This window comes from Delphinapterus leucas, chromosome 20 (assembly GCF_059928025.1).
Source record: "Delphinapterus leucas isolate spDelLeu-1000000601 "Yukka" chromosome 20, BTC_Dleu_Yukka2, whole genome shotgun sequence".
Classification (NCBI taxonomy): Eukaryota; Metazoa; Chordata; class Mammalia; order Artiodactyla; family Monodontidae; genus Delphinapterus; species Delphinapterus leucas.
In genome coordinates, this window is record NC_143148.1 from 41,656,954 (window position 1) to 41,675,436 (window position 18,483).

The 18,483-nt window shown below is 47.9% G+C and overlaps 1 protein-coding gene across 1 annotated transcript in view; it reads left to right on the forward strand.

The window, feature by feature from the left end:
• Positions 1-332: 332 nt before the first annotated feature.
• Positions 333-18,483, forward strand: part of LOC111179714 (carboxylesterase 3) — a 35,311-nt gene continuing 17,160 nt past the window's right edge. The window contains 7 exon segments of the mRNA XM_089902479.1: positions 333-380; positions 8,020-8,038; positions 8,041-8,131; positions 8,133-8,158; positions 8,826-8,975; positions 9,136-9,205; positions 15,673-15,873. Coding sequence (XP_089758605.1) covers positions 333-380; positions 8,020-8,038; positions 8,041-8,131; positions 8,133-8,158; positions 8,826-8,975; positions 9,136-9,205; positions 15,673-15,873 — 605 coding nt within the window.

Sequence of the window (18,483 nt, forward strand, 5' to 3'; positions counted from 1 at the left end):
CTCCACTCCCGCCCCACCCTCTTTCTCCTCTCCCTCTGAAGGAAGGTGCTTTGGGGCATGTCGCCCACACTTGGCTCTCAGCAAGGCCCCCATGCTTTCCATCTGTAAATGGCCAATAGGAAGCCTGGATACCAGGAGCCTGGGAGCTCTGAGATCTCAGCCCCACTGAGGCTCCCAACTACTAAGAATGTAAGTGTCCCTGTCCCCACTCATTGTCCCCTAGATTAAGTGTCGTCTATCATTGACATTTAAACAACCTACTCATTCACTTATCAGTGTCCCACGGAGGTAACTGACCCCATTTTTTGTAGGAACTCAGAGTGGGCTTGTCCATGGGTCCCTGGAGCCTGGACCAGCTGCCCACTGGCCAGGAGAAGCAGGCAGGTTCCTCAGTCACTGCCTCCGGAAGTTTGTCTTCATTCTCAGTGGTTCTACAGACACTGTAGGGCCCAAGCTTTACATGACTGTAGCACATCCATGAAGATGTTTATCTGTGGGATGTTTCCTGGAAGTAGGATTGAGGGGTCAGAAGATCCAGGCATATCTAGGGGAAGAGACTCCTGTCGGCTGGCTCCCAAGGGCCTCTTCATCCAGGGAGGTCTCCTCTTGCCTTTTAGAATTCCCCTTGCTACCCTGCCCCCCTCCCCTACCCCCTCTGCTGAGCATCGCCCAACTCACCAATTCACTGTGGGTATCCACGTGATTAGTTTTCCTACTTATCTCATTGTTTTCCCCAAACTTTTATTCCCCCTGCACCATCTCCAGCCCACATAAAAACCCTATCTTACATTTTATCTCAACATGCAGAGGTACCAATTATGTTCACGCTGCCTGTTTGTGCCACCAAAGCACTTTCTCTCTATTATTAAGAAGCTGTATCCCTCTTCTCATAGATCCAGGACTCCCTATCTCTGACCCTCTGGGCACCAGGTTTCCCAGGAGGAAGGTCCCCCTTCTTTCTGCCCCACCATAGAGCCTCCTGAAGTTGGGCTTGAAGGCTGGAGATTCCTGCATTGCCAACTATGGCCACCAGATGGCAGACAAGCATAACCTTAAGCTTGAGATGACCAACTCTGGAGCCGGAAGGAGCTTTCCTTCTAAAGAACACTGCCTGGTGCTAATGCTTCCGCCACCCCCGCATCCTGAAAGCATTTATTGAGCACCTATGGCATGCATGCCTCTGTTTTTCAGTCCTGCATATGCACAGTATACTTCCCAAAAGTGGATTCCCAGAACTAGTTTTTAGGACTAGTTTTAGTTAATCTTATTTTTTTTAACAGCTTTATTGTGGAATAATTTACATACAATCAAATTCACCCATTTTAGGTGTACAGTTTGATAAATTGGGATAAATGTATAAGACATACAACCACCATCACATCAAGTTTTAGGATGCATCCATTGCTCAGAAAAGTTCCTTTAGGGACTTCCCTAGTGGTCCAGTTGTTAGGACTTCACCTTCTAATGCGGGGGGTGCGGGTTTGATCCCTGGTCAGGGAGCTGGGATCCCACATGCCTCGTGGCCAAAAAGCCAAAACATAAACTAGAGGCAATATTGTAACAAATTCAATAAAGACTTTAAAAATGATCCACATCAAAAAAAAAATCTTAAAAAAAAAAAAGTTCCTTTACGCCACTTTGCACTGCCCTGACCCTGGTCCCTCACAACCACTAAATCGCTTTCTGTTGCTATAGTTTGCCTTTTCTAAAATGTCATAGAAGTGAAATCATTCTTTTACCAGCTTCTGTCTCTTAGCATGATGTTTTTGAGATTCAACTAGTAGTTCTCTTTTCTTGCTGAATAGTATTCCATATATGACATGCCACATTTTATCCATTCATCCATTGATGGACATCTGAGTGATTTCTATTTTTTGGCTATTTTCAATAAAGTTGCTATGAACGTTTTCAGATAAGTCCTTGTGTGGACGTATGCTTTCATTTTGTAAATAGTAAATAGCTAAGAGTGGAATCGCAGGGTCATGTGGAGAGTGTATGCTTAACTTTTAAAGAAGGTGCCCAACTGTCTTCCAAGTTGACTGTTCCATGTCTGCACGCCCACCGGCCATATAGGTGGGGTCCAATTGTTCCAGACCCTTGCCAACACTTGGTCTTATCAGTCTTTTACATTTGATTAATTTAATTGGTATGTAGTGGCATCTCATTGTGGTTGGTTACCTGCCTCTCTCTCTCTCTTTCTCAGTCTCTCTCTTTCTCATGAGGCCCTGAATGTACCTATGTGTCAAGGTTATGGGAGAGGGAACAGCCCCACCAGGGAGCCTTCCAAAGAGGATGCAGGAAGCTGCACTGGTTATTTCTGGCAGAAGTTTGATCCTCAGGCTCTCCAACTCGAGGTGCCAGCTGGAACCCCAGGAGAGGATCTGGCACCTAGTCCAGGCATGACCCTCACCCTGTCCCTCATTGAATCAGCACATCCAACCGTTTGAATCAGCAAGTATTTGCCAGTGCCTCGTACTCTCCACCCATCCCCCCACCTCCCACTCCCAGCCAGCCATGTTCCTGACACTGAGGCCCAGAGGTAAGTCCTGCCCCGCCTTGGAGTGGGAGTCTCCCAAGCCAGCAGAGAGACAGACACCCTGAGAGATCCGGCCTGACACAAGAACAGGCTCCCATTGGCTCTGTTTCTCGCCTCGTGTTTTCACAATGTAACCTCACTTTAACCCTATGAGGTTGGTTCCTGTTATCATCACTGTTTTATGGATGACAAAACTAGGCCCAGAGCTGTGAAGTAACTTGTATTAGGTCACACAGCTGCCACTTGGGAGAGCCAGGATTTGAGTGCAGGAGGGCTGGCTCTTAAGTCACATCTTCCCTGCATTTGGAATGGGATTCGAGTTGTTAATAGCAGTCTTCCTGCCCCCTTTCCTCCATCATCCCTACCCCGGGTCTCAGGGCCACTGGAGGGTAGTGCCCTGCTTCTGCCCTGTCATTTGAGGGTCCTCCAAGAGAGCAGGCCTACCTGAGAGTCACCCCCAACATACACCCTGGGTATCCTCAGTCCTCGGGCCCCTTGGCAGAGCTGCTCAGGCCCAAGGTGCTGAGGCTCTATAACAGCATCATCCAACCACTGTGGAAAAGAGCTTGTTTGTTTTTCAGAACATTAAACACAGAATTACCATATGACCAGCAATTCCATTCCTAGCTATACAGCCAAGAGAAATGAAAACATAGGACCACAGAGAAATGTATAAATAAATGTTTATAGCAGTACTATTCATAATAGTCAAAAGGTAGAAACAACCCAAATGCCCTTCAATGAATGAATGGATAAAAAAATTGTGGTGCAGCCACAGTGAAATATTATTCGGCCATGAAAAAGGAATGAAGTACTGATATGTGCTGCAACTTAGATGAACCTCAAAAACATGGTGCTAAGTGAAAGAAGCCAGACACAAAAGGTCACATATCGTATGATTGCTTTTATGTGATACATCCAGGATAGGTAAATCCATAGAGGCAGAGAGCAGATTAATGGTTATCAGGTCATCAGGGGATGGGGGTATTGTTGTGTGAGGTGAGGGGGGTAGGGGTGGGAATGGAGAGCGACTACTTAATGGGTACAGGGTGTATTGCTGGGGAAGTGAAAGAGTTTTGTAACTAGAGAGATGTGGTAGTTACACAAAATTGCAAACACACTAAGTGCCACTGAACTGTATACTTTATAATGGTTTATTGTATGTTATGTGAATTTCCATAAACTGTACATTTTTCAGCCAACTAGCTGTTTACTAAATATCCATGGTGAAAGCTTTAGCCATGGAAAGTAACTCATATACCTTATGGAGACCTCTCCATTTCTTACGTGTCACCATTGGCGTAACACTTTCTGAAACTGCTCTGCCGATTTAAACTGCCACCAGCAAAGTCTACAGGTGTCTTGCTTTGTTTTGGAAGTACTGCACGGCTTGCAGGATCTTAGTTCCCCAGCCGGGGATCAAACCGATGCCCCTTGCAGTGGAAGCGTGGAGTCCTAACCACTGGACCGCCAGGGAAGTCCCTGGAGTCTACAAGTTTCATTGCAACTTTACCAGCATTTGCAGACCACAATTTTTAAATGTCAACTTTTTTAAAAAATATAAATTTATTTATATTTGGCTGCGTTGGGTCTTCGTGGCTGTGTGCGGGCTTTCTCTAGCTGCGGCGAGCAGGGGCCACTCTTAGTTGCGGTGCGCAGGCCTCTCAATGCAGTGGCCTCTCTTGTTGCGGAGCACGGGCTCCAGGCGCGGGGGGCTTCAGCACCCGCGGCTCGCAGACTCCAGAGCGCAGGCTCAGCAGTTGTGGCGCACGGGCCCAGTTGCTCCGCGGCATGTGGGATCGTCCCGGACCAGGGGTCGAACCCGTGTCCCCTGCATTGGCAGGCAGACTCTTAACCACTGCACCACCAGGGAAGCCCAAATCTCAACTTTTTTTTAAAAATGTAATTTACATACCATAACATTTACCCCTTTAAAGTGTACAGTTCAGTGGTTTTTAGTATATTCACCAAGTTGTGCCACCATCACCACTATCTTAGTCCAGAACGTTTGCATCAGCATCACCCAGAAACAAGCCGGTGCCCATTAGCAGTCACTTCCCATCCCTCCCCGCACCACCACCCCCAGCCCCTGAAAATCACGCATCTACTTTCTGTCAAATCTATGGATTTGCCTATTCTGGACATTTCATAGAATAGAATCATACAATATATGGGTTTTGGGGTTTTTTTGGGGGGGGTCGTTTGGTTTTTAAATATTGTTTATTTATTTTGGCTGTGCCAGGTCTTAGTTGCGGCATGCGGGATCTTTTAGTTGCGGCATGCAAACTCTTAGTTGTGGCACGCATGTAGAATCTAGTTCCCCAAGCAGGGATGGAACTGGGGACCCCTGCGTTGGGGGCTCGGAGTCTCACCCACTGGACCACCAGGGAAATCCCAGTATATGGTTTTTTGTGTATGACTTCTTTCATCTAATATAATGTTTTCAAGGTTCATGTATGTTGTAACAGATACCAGTACTTCATTCCTTTCTGTGGCTGAATAGCCTACTGTATGGATATACCACATTTTGTTTATCCATCCATCAGTTGATAGACAGTTGGGTTGTTTCCACATTTTTGGCTCTTATGGATTCCCCTACTAAGAACATTTATGTACCAGTTTTTGTGCAAACATATGACTTAATTTCTCTTGGTTATATACTTAGGAATGGAAACTCTGGGTCATATAGCAACTCTTTGTTTCATCATTTCAGGAACTGCTGAACTGTTTTCCAAAGTAGCTGCACCATTTTACGTTCCCACCAGCAGTGTGTGAGGATTTCAATCACTCCACATCCTTGCCAATTCTTGTTAATATCTTTTGTTTTGATGGTAGTCATCCCAGTGGGTGTGAAGTGGTACCTCATTGTGGTTTTGAGTTGCACTTCCCTAGTGACTAAAATAGTGAACATCTTTTCATGCGCTTATTGGCCCTTTTTATATCTCCTTTGGAGAAATGTCTTCTGAAATCTTTTGACCATTTGGATTATTTGCCTTTTTATTGTTTAGTGGTAAAGATTTACGTGTATTCTAGATACAAGTCTCTTATCCAATATATGATTTGCAACTATTTTTCCCATTCTGTGGGTTGTCTTTTCACTTTGCTGACAGTAACCTTTGCAACACAAAAATTCTTTATTTTGATGAGGTTTAATTTATTTTTTCTTTTGTTGCTTGGCCTTTTTGTGTCATATCTAAAAAATGATTGCTTAATCCAAGGTCATAAAGATTTACCTCTATGATTTCTTCTAAGAATTTTATAGTTTTAACTGTTACATGAATGAATTACATTCATCTGAAGTTAATTTTTGTATATGGTATGAATTAGGGATTCTTTTGCATGTGGTTATCCAGCTGTCCCTGCATCGTTTGTTGAAAAAAACCTATTCTTTACTTATTGAACTGTCTTGGTGCCCTTACTGAAAATCAATTGGTCATGAATGAAGGAGCTTGTTTCTGGGCTTTCAGTTCTACTCTGTTAATTTTTATGTCTATCCTTATGCTACTACCACACTATCTTGATTACTGGAGTTTTGTAGTAAGTTTTGAAATTGGGAAGTGTGAATTCCCCAGCTTTGTTCTTCTTTTTCAGGGTTGCTGTATTATTTTGCCGGAGTTGCCATAACAAAGGACCACAGTCTGGGTGACTTAAACAAGAGAAGTTAATTGTCTCACAATCCTAGAGGCTACAAGTCTGAAATCAAGGTGTTAGCAGGGTTGGTTCCTTCTGAGTGCTGTGTGAGAGAATCCATGCCTCTTTCCTAGTTTCTGGTAGCCTCACACATTCCTTGGCTTATAGATGGCATTCTCCCTCTGGCTTCACATTGTCTTCCCTCTGACCCATCTGTCTCTGTGTCCAAATTTCTCCCTTTTACAAGGACACCAGGCATATTAGACTAGGGCCCACCTCTGTAATCATCTTTATTTGACTAACGGCCTTATCTTTAAATGAGGTCACATTCCGAGGTACTGGGGGTTATGACTCCACATATATTTTACGTGGAGACACATATCAATCCATAATAATTGTTTGGCTATTCTGGGTCCCTTGCATTTCCAAGTGAATTATGATCGGCTTGTTCATTTCTGGAAAAAAAAAAAAAGCAGCTGAGATTCTTATAGGGATCACACTGAGTGTATAGATCAGTTTGGGAAGTATTACCATTTTAACAATATTAAGTTTTCTAACCCATGAACATGGAACATCTTTCCATTTAGTTAGGTCTTCTTTAATTTCTCTCAATTATGTTTTCTAGTTTTTAATGTACAGTCTTGAACTTCCCTTATTAAATTTATTCCTAAGTATTCTATTCTTTTTGATGCTATTGTAAATGGAATGGTTTTCTTAATATCATCTTCAGATTGTTCATTGCTAGTGTATAGAAACACAATTGGTTTTTTTGTTTGTTTGTTTGTTTGTTTTGCGGTACGCGGGCATCTCACTGTTGTGGCCTCTCCCGTTGCGGAGCGCAGGCTCCGGATGCGCAGGCTCAGAGGCCATGGCTCACGGGCCCAGCTGCTCCGCGGCATGTGGGATCTACCCGGACTGGGGCACGAACCCGTGTCCCCTGCATCGGCAGGCGGACCCTCAACCACTGCGCCACCAGGGAAGCCCTAGACTGCCCCTTAATGAGCACATACTCTCTGCCAGGAACTGTGTTGTGCTGAGCACTGGGACAGGCATTCATCTCCTTTGATCCTCATTACAACCCTGTGAAGTAGGGACTTTCATTATCCTTATTTTACAGATGAGGGAACTGAGGCTCCAGGTCTCATGATGGGTAAAGGGCAGAGGCAGAGCTTGAGCCAGTTGTCTGATCCCAGAGCTTCAGCTATTAAGATTGCATTGTCAGATGTGAAACCAGGCGGACCTGGGGTCAAATCCCAACCCTAGCTACTTGTCCACAGTTATCCTAACCCCTCTGAGCCCATTTCTTCACCTGTAAATGGGGATGATACATCCCACCCATGTGAGCTGTTTAAGGATACTGGATGCTGCATTTGAAGAGTCTACCAAGGAGCTGGTATCCAGGAGGTGCTCAATCTATGTTCATTTCCCTTCTTTGAGACCCCCCAGAGCCCTCCTCATTCACACAACCTCATCACTGCTCTCTGGAGCCATGGGGAGTGCCCATGATTTGTTCTCTCACTAACTTCCTGGTTAACTTCAACTGAGCACGTGCTCCAGGCCAGAATGCTGTACTTCACATAGGCTGCCAAACAACCTTCCAGGGAGGAGCTACCTTTCAGAGAGGCTCAGCGACCTGTCTGAGGTCACACAGCCAAGCAGTGATTGCAGAGCTAGTATTTTACTCCAGATCTGACCTTATCCCTCCCAGACACCATCTAGAACCCCCAAGGACAGCAAGTGGCTAGCTCCTGGCACATGAGCCCTGGAACATGAGACAGGCCAGGCAGGAGGGTGTGGAGCTTCTTGGGAGGGTCTGCTGTGGCTGTGGGACCTGAGCAGGCCTCTTGCCCCAGGATGTGCCCACTGAGGTGATGCCACCATTATAGATGAATACCTACACAGCAGCTCAGATGGACAAGCCAAATGAGAAGCCTTCCAGGAATTGATAAGCAACGTTGTCATGAACATTGAATTTTTCCAGAAACCTCCAAGGTAAGCCTATCCCTGTCTACCTGTCCCACCTTTCCCACCTGGGCCCAGGAGCTGAGTTATCACAAGTGACATGGTGCCACGCTCCACTGCTACCCCCACTCTCCACTTCATCTCAGGGATGCAGTGTCACAGCAATGAGAGGCGACTCTGGCAGGGCACTCTGCAGAGGAGAAAACCAAGGCACAGAGAGGTGCAGTGACTTGCCAAAGGTCACCCAGCAGGACTTATCACCAATTCTCAGGGATTCAATTGACTCATGAGTGATTTCTTCTGCTTTCAGCCCTTCTCCTGGGAGAAAAGTCTTGCTTCCTCCAAACCTCATGGCTAATCTCTAACACAGTCCTAGAACAGCTCCAGGTTCCTGTCTTTGTGACCTCCGGCAGATACCTAACCCTTCTGTGCCTCAGTCTCCTCATTTGTAAAATGGCAATAATAATACGTAATGAGCTAATCCATAGGTTTTTATGAGGATAAAATGAACAATGACACATAAAGTACATGGAATGGTGCTCAACACCTAGCAAGCACTCAGTAAAGGCTTGCTGTTCATCATTTTGTCATCATCATTATTATTACTTGTATTGGTGTTATGATGAGCCTGGCTTACCAAAGATAGGACCTGATCAGGCTGTGGGTATCTACTTCTCATCCAGCCATCTCTCCACAGATTCTGGGGTCTCCATCTTTTTCTATGAGTTCCAGCATCGACCCAGTTCTTTTGCGAAGATCAAGCCGGCCTGGGTGCGGGCTGATCATGGGGCTGAGAAGACCTTCATCTTCGGGGGTCCTTTCCTCATGGATGAGAGCTCCATGCCGGGTGAGGATGAACAGACACAAGATCCTTAGGCTGCCGGCTCCACCAGGGTAGGGCGGGGCATGCAGGAACAGAGGTCTCAGGTCATCAGAGGGGACCCTTGAGTCTCCTCCAGGACCCACGTGACCTTGATCCAGGTCTGTCCCTCTCATAACCTTTCCAGAAGCCACAGGGGAGGAGCAGGAGCTGAGCCTCACCATGATGGCCCAGTGGACCCACTTCTCCTGGACAGGGTGAGTAAGCAAAGAGGCATGCCTGGCTTTTGGCCTAGACTACTCAGATCTGCCTCCCAGGGAGCAATACAGGAGACCTTTGTCTTCATTCATTCCTCCCAGCCAGGGATCCCAATGGCAAGGGGCTGCCTCCTTGGCCCCCATTCAACTGTTGAGAGCAATACCTGGAAATCAGCCTGGTGCCACGGGTCAGCCAGAAGCTAAGGAAGGCCCGACAGCAGTTCTGGGCAGAGACACTTCCCACCAAGATCTGGCAGTGGCAGCAGAAGCAGAAGGGCAGGAAGGCCCAGGGGGAGCTCGGAGGCAGGTCCTGGGTCTTCTGGGCTGGGGGCCAACCTGAGGGGTGGCCACGTCCCAACAAGGCAGCCTCCTTCACCCCTGCTAAGAGACTTTAACCCAAACCAGGCTGATGGGTGGTCATGTCCCTTAAAGCATCAGCCCCTCCATGACTCCTTTGACATATCACCTACTGCCCATCTAGGGGGCCTTTGCCCAAACTTCTCCCTCTTCCCACTTGCTTCATGGCGAGTTCCAGTTCATACCTCAAGCTCCCCAGAGGACCGTCCTCCTCTAGGAAGTCTTCCCTGCCTTCTCTGGTCCTGGCCCTATCTGTGTCCATTACAGCATAGCCCACTCTAAGCTAGCATTGTCAGTGTCAGTGTTTCTGTCCTGCTCTGAGAAGCTCTGAGTGTGGAAATCAGCCTGACCGCACTCTGCATCTCCCATAGTTGGATCAGTCAGGACTTGGAATCAGAGGATGCTTGGTGAGTGAGTGAAAGACTGAGAAAGTGTGAGAACGGTGACTGCTGGACTTGAACCCAGGCCCTTTAGGCACCACAGCTCCGCTTAGTTCTGCACAGGTGTTGTCCTCCCTGACCAGAAGAGTGGGCGGACTCCGACGGCAGAGACCTGGAGTCAGAGGAGTCCTGAGGCATAAGGGGATCCAGCCGAGAACAGATCTCAGGCCCCAGAGGCCTCTGACTAGGGCTGAGGGAAGTCCCTTTGTCCGTGCTGCCCAGTCTTGGCCCTTGTACAAGGCAGAGCAGAGTCCGGCAGGGCCAGAGCCCTGACCCTTGGACGTGAGATGCAAGCTTCCCAGCGCCAGCACCTCACCCCTTTATGGCCTGCCTGGGCTCTTTCCTCCCGCTCCAGCTAGGGAAGATCACCTTCTGGGCTGCTTGGCACAGGTCGCGGAGCACCCACCGGGACACAGGAGAACAGGTTGGGGGAGGCATCTGGACTAGTGCATCAGTCAGGCTGTTGTCACAAGGTAGACGAGGTCTACCCACTCAGGCTACAACAGGTAAAAAGCAGCCAGAGGTTTTTGAGTAGGGGGGCACACATTTCTTTTTTTGAGGATCAATGCACCATTCCCTTGAGAAATCTGGATTTTAATACATATCACAATGACTTCCCCTGCCCCCGCTGAATCCCATCCTGCCAACTCTGGTCCCACACATACCCTTCCTCAGTCTGACTAAGTTCCTGGCTGCTGACGGTTACATGAAAAACACTTGCAGGTGAGACCAGTTGCGTTTGGAGAAAGTTTATTTGGGGCAGCAAAGAGAGTCATAAACCAGAGGGGTTCTGAGTCGTGCCATTCCTCTGCTCAAAAGCTCCCTGTCACCCCCGGGGCAAGTTCAAGTTCTTTATACCGGCCTTGAAGGCCTCCTATTCTTCTCCCCTCTTTCCACCAGGAAACTTGCCCCCACAAGCTGATAAGAGAGCCTGACAGGTTAAACAGGCCCCATTCCCAGTGTGTCACCGGGGACGCAAAGGGCTATAGGCGTGAGGAGGCATAGACCGGCTGTGACTTGGGACAGTGGAGGGGGGACATCTAAACTGAGACCTGAAGGACAAGCAGAAGTTGCACAGGCCAGAAGAGTAGGCTCGAGGGATGGGAACAAAGAGGAAGGGTGTTCCTGGTAGAGGGAACGGCAGGAACAAAGGCCTGGAGGTTGAGATGTGCTGAGAAAACACAGTTCTGTACATCTGGAGAGGCCAGCAAAGACCAGGCTGTGAGGGCCCTTGTGGGCTGGACTGGTAACCCGGGGATGACATGAACAGGTTGGAGGTTGTGGGTGAGAGCGCGGACAGGGAGAGCAGGGAGGGGGTCAGTGGGGGCTTCCGGGTAGGTGGAAGGCACTGGTGGGCTCTAGATTTAGAAGCAACAGGCAGACCTGGTATCCAAGGGGACACAAAGGTGGGAGAAGGAAGACTTCCCGGGGCTGCGTGGAGGCCGGCAGGACTGGGCTGGGAATCAAGGGCTCGGTTTTGACCATGCTGGATGTACAAACAGGCCTCTTCCTGCGGGCTTGAGGGCGCAGCACACCTGGCAGCCACGGGGAGGCAGGGGTTGTTGGGCGGGGGACGTCACCAGCTTTGGTGTCACCATTGCCAAAGGGCTCTGAGGGGTTGGGCAAGCCTGCCGGTGAGGCCTCAGACCCTGTCTCACTGCCAACTTTCCCTGCCTCTCCTCCTCCTCCCCCCAGCTTCTAGGATTTTCTCCTCACAGGGAGGGAGGGGAATGGCCTGGCACGGCCCCAGTGGCTTGGGGGAGTGCTCAGACAAGGGGTGCTCCTGGGATTCCAGTCTTCTTGCCTCTCTATTCTCCTTTCCCTGGGCCACTACTCACGGAACTCCCCTCCCCTGCCGGCCAGGGCATCCTCCATCCACCGATGGCCCTGCCCCAGGACCCAGAGCCACAGAGCTGAGGGGAGCAAGCCAGGGGCACCCACAAACTCAGACGGAACAGGCCCTGCAGGGCAGGGACTGGTAGACCCAGGGAACCTCTCCGTGGCAGGGTGACAGGAAGGGTCCTGTGAGCACTGTGAGTGTGTGAGCACCAGGGGGTACTGCAGGATCAGACGTGCACACCTGGACCCAGCCACCAGGCAAGGGACTGGTAGATGCTCCCAGTAGACACAGGCAAGCATGTACATACCCAGCGCCAAACATAGATACTCACACACAGAGGGACAGGCCAACAGCTCAACCTCTCCTGGGGGCAGCAGGGCAGGGACATTTAGACGTCTGGGAGGATGGGTGGTAGAGAGCTGGGAGTGTGGACATTTATATTTACATTTTTATAAAATGTATCTTATAATTTACATAATTTTATATGTTTATAATTTATGATTGTATATTTATATTCTTTATAAAATTAATATTATATAAAATTCGTATTAGTATATATATATTAGTGTATGTGTGTGTGTGTGTGTGTGTGTAAAACCATCATGTAACCACCAACCAGATCAAGATCTAGAACATTTCCAGCACCCGACATGCCCCTTCCCAGTCAATACCCTCAAAGTAACCACTGTTCTGACCTCTATCATAAATAAGTTTTGCCCATATTAATGCATTTTAAAAAATGGTTTTTTTGGCCACATCACGCAGCATGCATGATCTTAGTTCCCCGACCAGGGATCGAACCTGTGCCCCCTGCAGTGGAACCGGAGTTTTAACTGCTGGACCACCAGGGAAGTCCCTGCATTAAAAATTTTTTTAACTTGAGAGAAACTTCGCTAAAACCGCTTTTAGCATTTTGGCACATTTTCTCTTAGTTTTTTTATTGCATATTTGTATATAGTTGTGATATTAGCATGCATACAATTTTATACTCTGCTTTTATTCACTTAAAATCATACCATAAACAGTTTATAACAAGTTTATAGTTATATTTATGTTGCCTGGTCCCCAGATACAAATAATGCTTCCCGTACTCACGATAGCATATATGACTATGGTTCATAAAAGTCTTTCTTTTAATGCATTTCTGACTATTTTCATAAGGGTGGGACCCCTTATGAAAATAGTCAGAAAACTATGTGAACATTTTATGGCTCTTATACATTTTGCCAAATTATTTTCCTGCGGTGGTGTATCAATTTATCCTACACTAACAGTATATGTGAATGTCCTTTTCATTGTATCTTTGCCACAATTGGGTGCCATCATTTGTAATTTATTAGGTGGAAATTGTGACTCCTGGTTTTAATTAACATTTTATGACTACTAAAAATGTGGAATATTGTTTTCATAAGTGCTTACATATTGCCTCTGGATAGCAGAGCTGGGATGGAGACCACTCCACCTCAGCTCCTGTTCAGGGGTGTAGAGCACTCTGTCACGTGCTTAGGTGCCCCCAGTGGCTGGGGTGAGGACAGTAAAACACTACTGTTGGGCTTCCCTGGTGGCACAGTGGTTGAGAGTCCGCCTGCCGATGCAGGGGACGCGGGTTCGTGCCCCCGTCTGGGAAGATCCCACATGCCGCGGAGCGGCTGGGCCCGTGAGCCATGGCCGCTGAGCCTGTGCGTCCGGAGCCTGTGCTCCGCAACGGGAGAGGCCACAAGAGTAAGAGGCCCACGTACCACAAAAACAAAAAACAAAAAACACTACTCTTTAGAGCAGAACTCTGATGTGAGCCATTCTGTGTCACTTTGGGCAAGTTATATAACTCTTTGAACTTCCATCCATGTTTGTGTAGTGGGAACATAGTAACAGTTACCTTATACATGTTTTAGGAGGATGAGGTAAAATGGCACATAAGTGTTTGGCCCAGCACCAAGCTATAATCAAGGCTCAGTCAATCACAGTCGTCGGCTATTCAATAAGTGGACCCAGAATTCAGGGCAAATCTGGGTAATATGATAGACCTTGGCCTCCTGGCTCTGTCCTATGAGACCTCAGGCTGGTCACTGATCATCTCTGGGCCTCCAAGCCTCACCCCACTCCTCCCAGGGCAAATGAGAAGCCTATGTGAGAGGACCATGTGAAAGGGCTTTGTAAATTGCAAAGGGCTACATACACAGAGGAGATTTGAGATGGCCCCTTGCTGCCACTGACCTGCCTCCATGCCTGAAGGGCCACCATTACAGCCAATTCTTTGTGCCTGGATATTGCTTATGTAAGACCAGTAGAGACCTGGGGATGTGGGCAGAGAGGTATTTTTGGCCACCTGCAGCTGGGGTGTGAGGGCGTGTTCTTACCACACCAATACCAAATGCTGTTCCAAAAAGCAGTTGCATCAAAGTCTCCTAGAGAGGGTTGTAAATCTAATTTCCTGATGCAACCTGAGATTCCCTTTCAGAGGGTGTAGGGGGTACCTAAGAATCTGAATTTCCCAATGATTCCCCCAGGTGATTCTCATGCACAATCAAGTTCAATAAAATTTGGATCAGATTTGCCTTCTGTCACTTTCCAGAGTGAGCCTCCAGGGGACCAGGGCACAGAAAAATTCAGGTGTTTTTTTTGTTTTGTTTTTTTTCCATGTGGCTTGTGAGATCTTAGTTCCCTGACCAGGGATTGAACCCGGGCCCTCGGCAGTGAGAGTGCAGAGTCCTAACCACTGGATCACCAGTGAATTCCCAAAAAATTCAGTTTTGATAAATGGGGAGGAGGAGAAAGAAAGGACAGGGGTGCTTCAGGAAGGGGCAACAAATGTGAGGTCTCAGCAACCCTCAGCAACAGGAGCGAGGCAGGGTGAGGGCGTAGAACAAGAGGTGTCCATTGGCAGAGTCTAAATTCAACTTGGTGTAGTTTGTATCCCTTGCAAGAGCTAGCTATGGTGTAGGTATGCTTGTAGTGTACAGATGTGAATGTATGCTACATATGGATACATTGTAACCTATATATAACTATACTTATATGCATGTGGGCACACATTTTTTAAAGATTAATTAATTAATTAATTTTTAACTTTATTTTTGGCTGTGTTGGGTCTTCGTTGCTGCGCGCGGGCTTTCTCTAGTTGCGGTGAGTGGGGGCTACCCTTCGTTGAGGTGCGCAGGCTTCCCATTGTCGTGACTTCTCTTGTTGTGGAGCATGGGCTCTAGGCGCTCGGGCTTCAGTGGTTGTGGAGCCAGGCATGCTCCACGGCATGTGGGATCTTCCCGGCCCAGGGCTCGAACCCATGTCTCTTGCATTGGCAGATGGATTCTTAACACTGCACCACCAGGGAAGCCCTGGGCACGCATTTAACTCTTGTGTTTCCCCATGTTTTTTTTTTTGTAAATGAGCTGTGCTCATATATACCCATGTGTGTATAAATTTGCGTGTACATGTAAATATTAATGTGAGTGTGGATATATGTGTGAGAATGCATATATGTGTGTGATTTCTTCCCAGAAAAATGCCAGGCAGATGTTAGCAACAAGAAAGATATATAGTCATACCAATATCAGACAAACAGAAATCAAAATAAATGACACATTTATTGACATTAAATGATACATTAAATGACCAACGGGAAAGTATTCATATAACAGACATGAACTTTTATGCATCTACCAACATAACTTTGAAATCTTAAATCAAATAACGATAGAGAAAAATACTAAGAGGAACACAGAAAAAGAAGACAAATACACAATTGTGAAAAGCTTCAAGCTGGTGCTGGTGCCTGTGGCAGATGGGCCAAGGTGTTTTCGGTGTCCAGGGTGACCCTTCTTCTCTCTTCCTAGGTGCCTTGCATACCAAGGAGCCTCTAGTGGTTACCAAATATGGGACCCTCCAAGAAAGCAGGTACACGTGGGGAAGACACCCATCAATGCCTTCCTAGGAGTTCCCTTCTACAGACCTCCTGTGGGTGCCTGCAGGTTCACTGCCCCAGAACCCCCAGAGTCCTGGGAAGGAATCAGAGATGCTACCACCTGTGCCCCAATGTAAGAGCCAGAGGACTGTCCCCTGGGAGGTGGGCAGACCCTGAGGAAGGCGGTGAACCTATGCCTGCCTCTGGGCCGGGGTTTGAACAACCCACTGAAAAGGGTGCTCTGTGTGGCCACAGGCAGTCCTGGCAACCATTCTGGGCCTCAGTTTCCAAACCTATATAATGAAGTGGCTGGTCCAGATGGTGTTTAAGGCACTAATAATGCTGTTCTTGATTCTCTCATGCGAGAGCTCCAGGCAAGGAGGAGGTGCATACTGACTGTGCCCCCAGGACCTGCTGGGGAGCTGAGTTTCCCTAAATGTGTGTGAGGAGCAGTACACACACACACACACACACACAGAGTGAACCCTGAGCTCTTCCCTCTTCCTTGGTGCTTGAACCTAAGAACAAGCCCATGTGGCACCACCAGCCCTTCCCTGCAGAAGGAGGCCAAAATGGGGAGGGCATGGGCTCAGTTTCAGTTTTAATGTCCCAGGGTCTCAGTGCAACCTCTAGCTGGGCTCAAGCCCTGAATCACATGAGCATGTTGGGACAATGGCTGCCCTTTGACGCACTGGACTTGGCAGTTTACCAAGAACAAGTGTATTTACTGTTTACATAGACCATTGAGTAACCCACTGTCCAGAACATTCTGTGGTGAACATTAACAGTGTTCAGCATCAGTTGGATAAAGTATTGGCTTTAGAAAAATGTCTACTGTGAGAACCTGGGTGTCAGGTGATATAGAAAACTACAACTACCACACTGGATGTCTAGTTGTTAAAAACACGGTGTCCACTGTTATTTTTTTATTATTATTTTTTATTTTTGTGGTACGCGGGCCTCTCACTGTTGCGGCCTCTCCCGTTGCGGAGCACAGGCTCCAGACGCGCAGGCTCAGCGGCCATGGCTCACGGGCCCAGCCGCTCCGCGGCATGTGGGATCTTCCCGGACCGGGGCACGAACCCCCGTCCCCTGCATCGGCAGGGGGACTCTCAACCACTGCGCCACCAGGGAAGCCCAAAAACACGGTGTCCACTGTTAGAACATGATTGACTGTTACTAGAACACTGGCATGTTGGTTGTTAAAACACTGGCCATCACTAAGAGAAACCAAGGTATTCTGAACATTGTGTGACTGTTATTTGGAACTGCACGGATCAGGTGACAGAACATGGAATAACCATTGTTAGAACCCTGAGGATCGGGGGTTTAGAGATTGGGGTGTCCCTTGCATAGGAGTCTGGGTGTCAGTTGTTGGAACATTGGCCATGAGCTGTCAGACACTGGCTGTTCGGAACACAGAGTGTTAGGTGTAAGAATGTGTGGATGGCTTAGAACAGACTGTGGGGTGGCAATTAAGTGGGGAACAGGGAGAGAGGAAGCTGTTACAGAGATGGTGGCTTCCACCAGAGTAGTTACAGTGGAGGTGGTGGGAGTGGTCAGGCTCCAGATTTATTTTGAAGGTAAAATTGACAGGATTTGCTAGAGAATTGGATGTGAGCCACGAGGGAAGAATAATCATCAAGGATAAAAACTGGTTTCAGGGCAGAGCAGCAAGGGGAATAGAGGTACAATTTACTGAAATGGAGAAGACTAGATCAAGAGCAGTTTTGGGCAAAACAAGAGTTCATTTGGGGGCATGTTAAGTTTGACATATCTGATAGTTATCCATGTAGAGATGTGGGGTAGGTAGTCTGGATAAATGGAGCTGGAAGGAGACTGGGCATCAGCAGGTTAACAGTGTGGAGCCCTAGGCCTGAAGGACAGCAGCTCAGGAAAGAATAATCAGCATGAAAAGAGAAATGAGGGTTGAGGCCTGGGGCGCTCTCCAGCTTAGGCCAGGAAGAAGAGGAAGTGTGAGGTGGCAGAAAAGTCAGGAGAGTGGGATTACAGAAGCCCAGAGAAGGAAAGCTGTTCAAGAAGGAGAGTGTGGTCAACCATATAGAGGGGCTACCAGGGCAAGTAAGATGATGAGAGAGATTCAGCAAGATGGAAGTCACTGGTGACCTGGACGAAAATGGCTTTGGTGGCGGGTTGGGGACAGATGCCTCAAATGCTTATAACCCCTGTTCTAGGCTGTAAGAGGCCTGGCTTTCCTGCTGGGATGCTGCATGTGATTTATTGGACAGCATCCTAACGACACTAGCTCCTGCCAAGAGGTCAAGCAAGGAAGGCCGAAGACAATCTGTAGAGCCAGAGACAAGCTGCCTGCTGGTGACCGTGGAGCAGCTGGTGGGGGCGAGGGAAGGACAACTTGTTGAAACATTTGGCCTTGAGGGGAAGAGAGAGATAGCATAGTTGTTGGAGAAGGTGGCTGGTAGAGGATAGGTTTGGACCAAGGTATGTTGAAGTGCTGTTGGGAAGACTGAAAGGGAGCAGGTGATGCTCTAGGGTTAGGGAGGTGGGAGTGGATTACACCTACGTTCACACACACATACACACACTGAAGACAGGCTGGGACAAGAGAAAGGAACAGAGGAATAGGTAGACAGGGATTCCTGCATTCAGTCAAATGGGCCCAGCCCCAGCTGTTATAAGAATAGCCACCCTCAGGGCTGGGCCAGCAGGGAGAAAAGGCAAGGTGGACCAATAGCCTAAGCTCCATAAGTATACCAGATGTCCA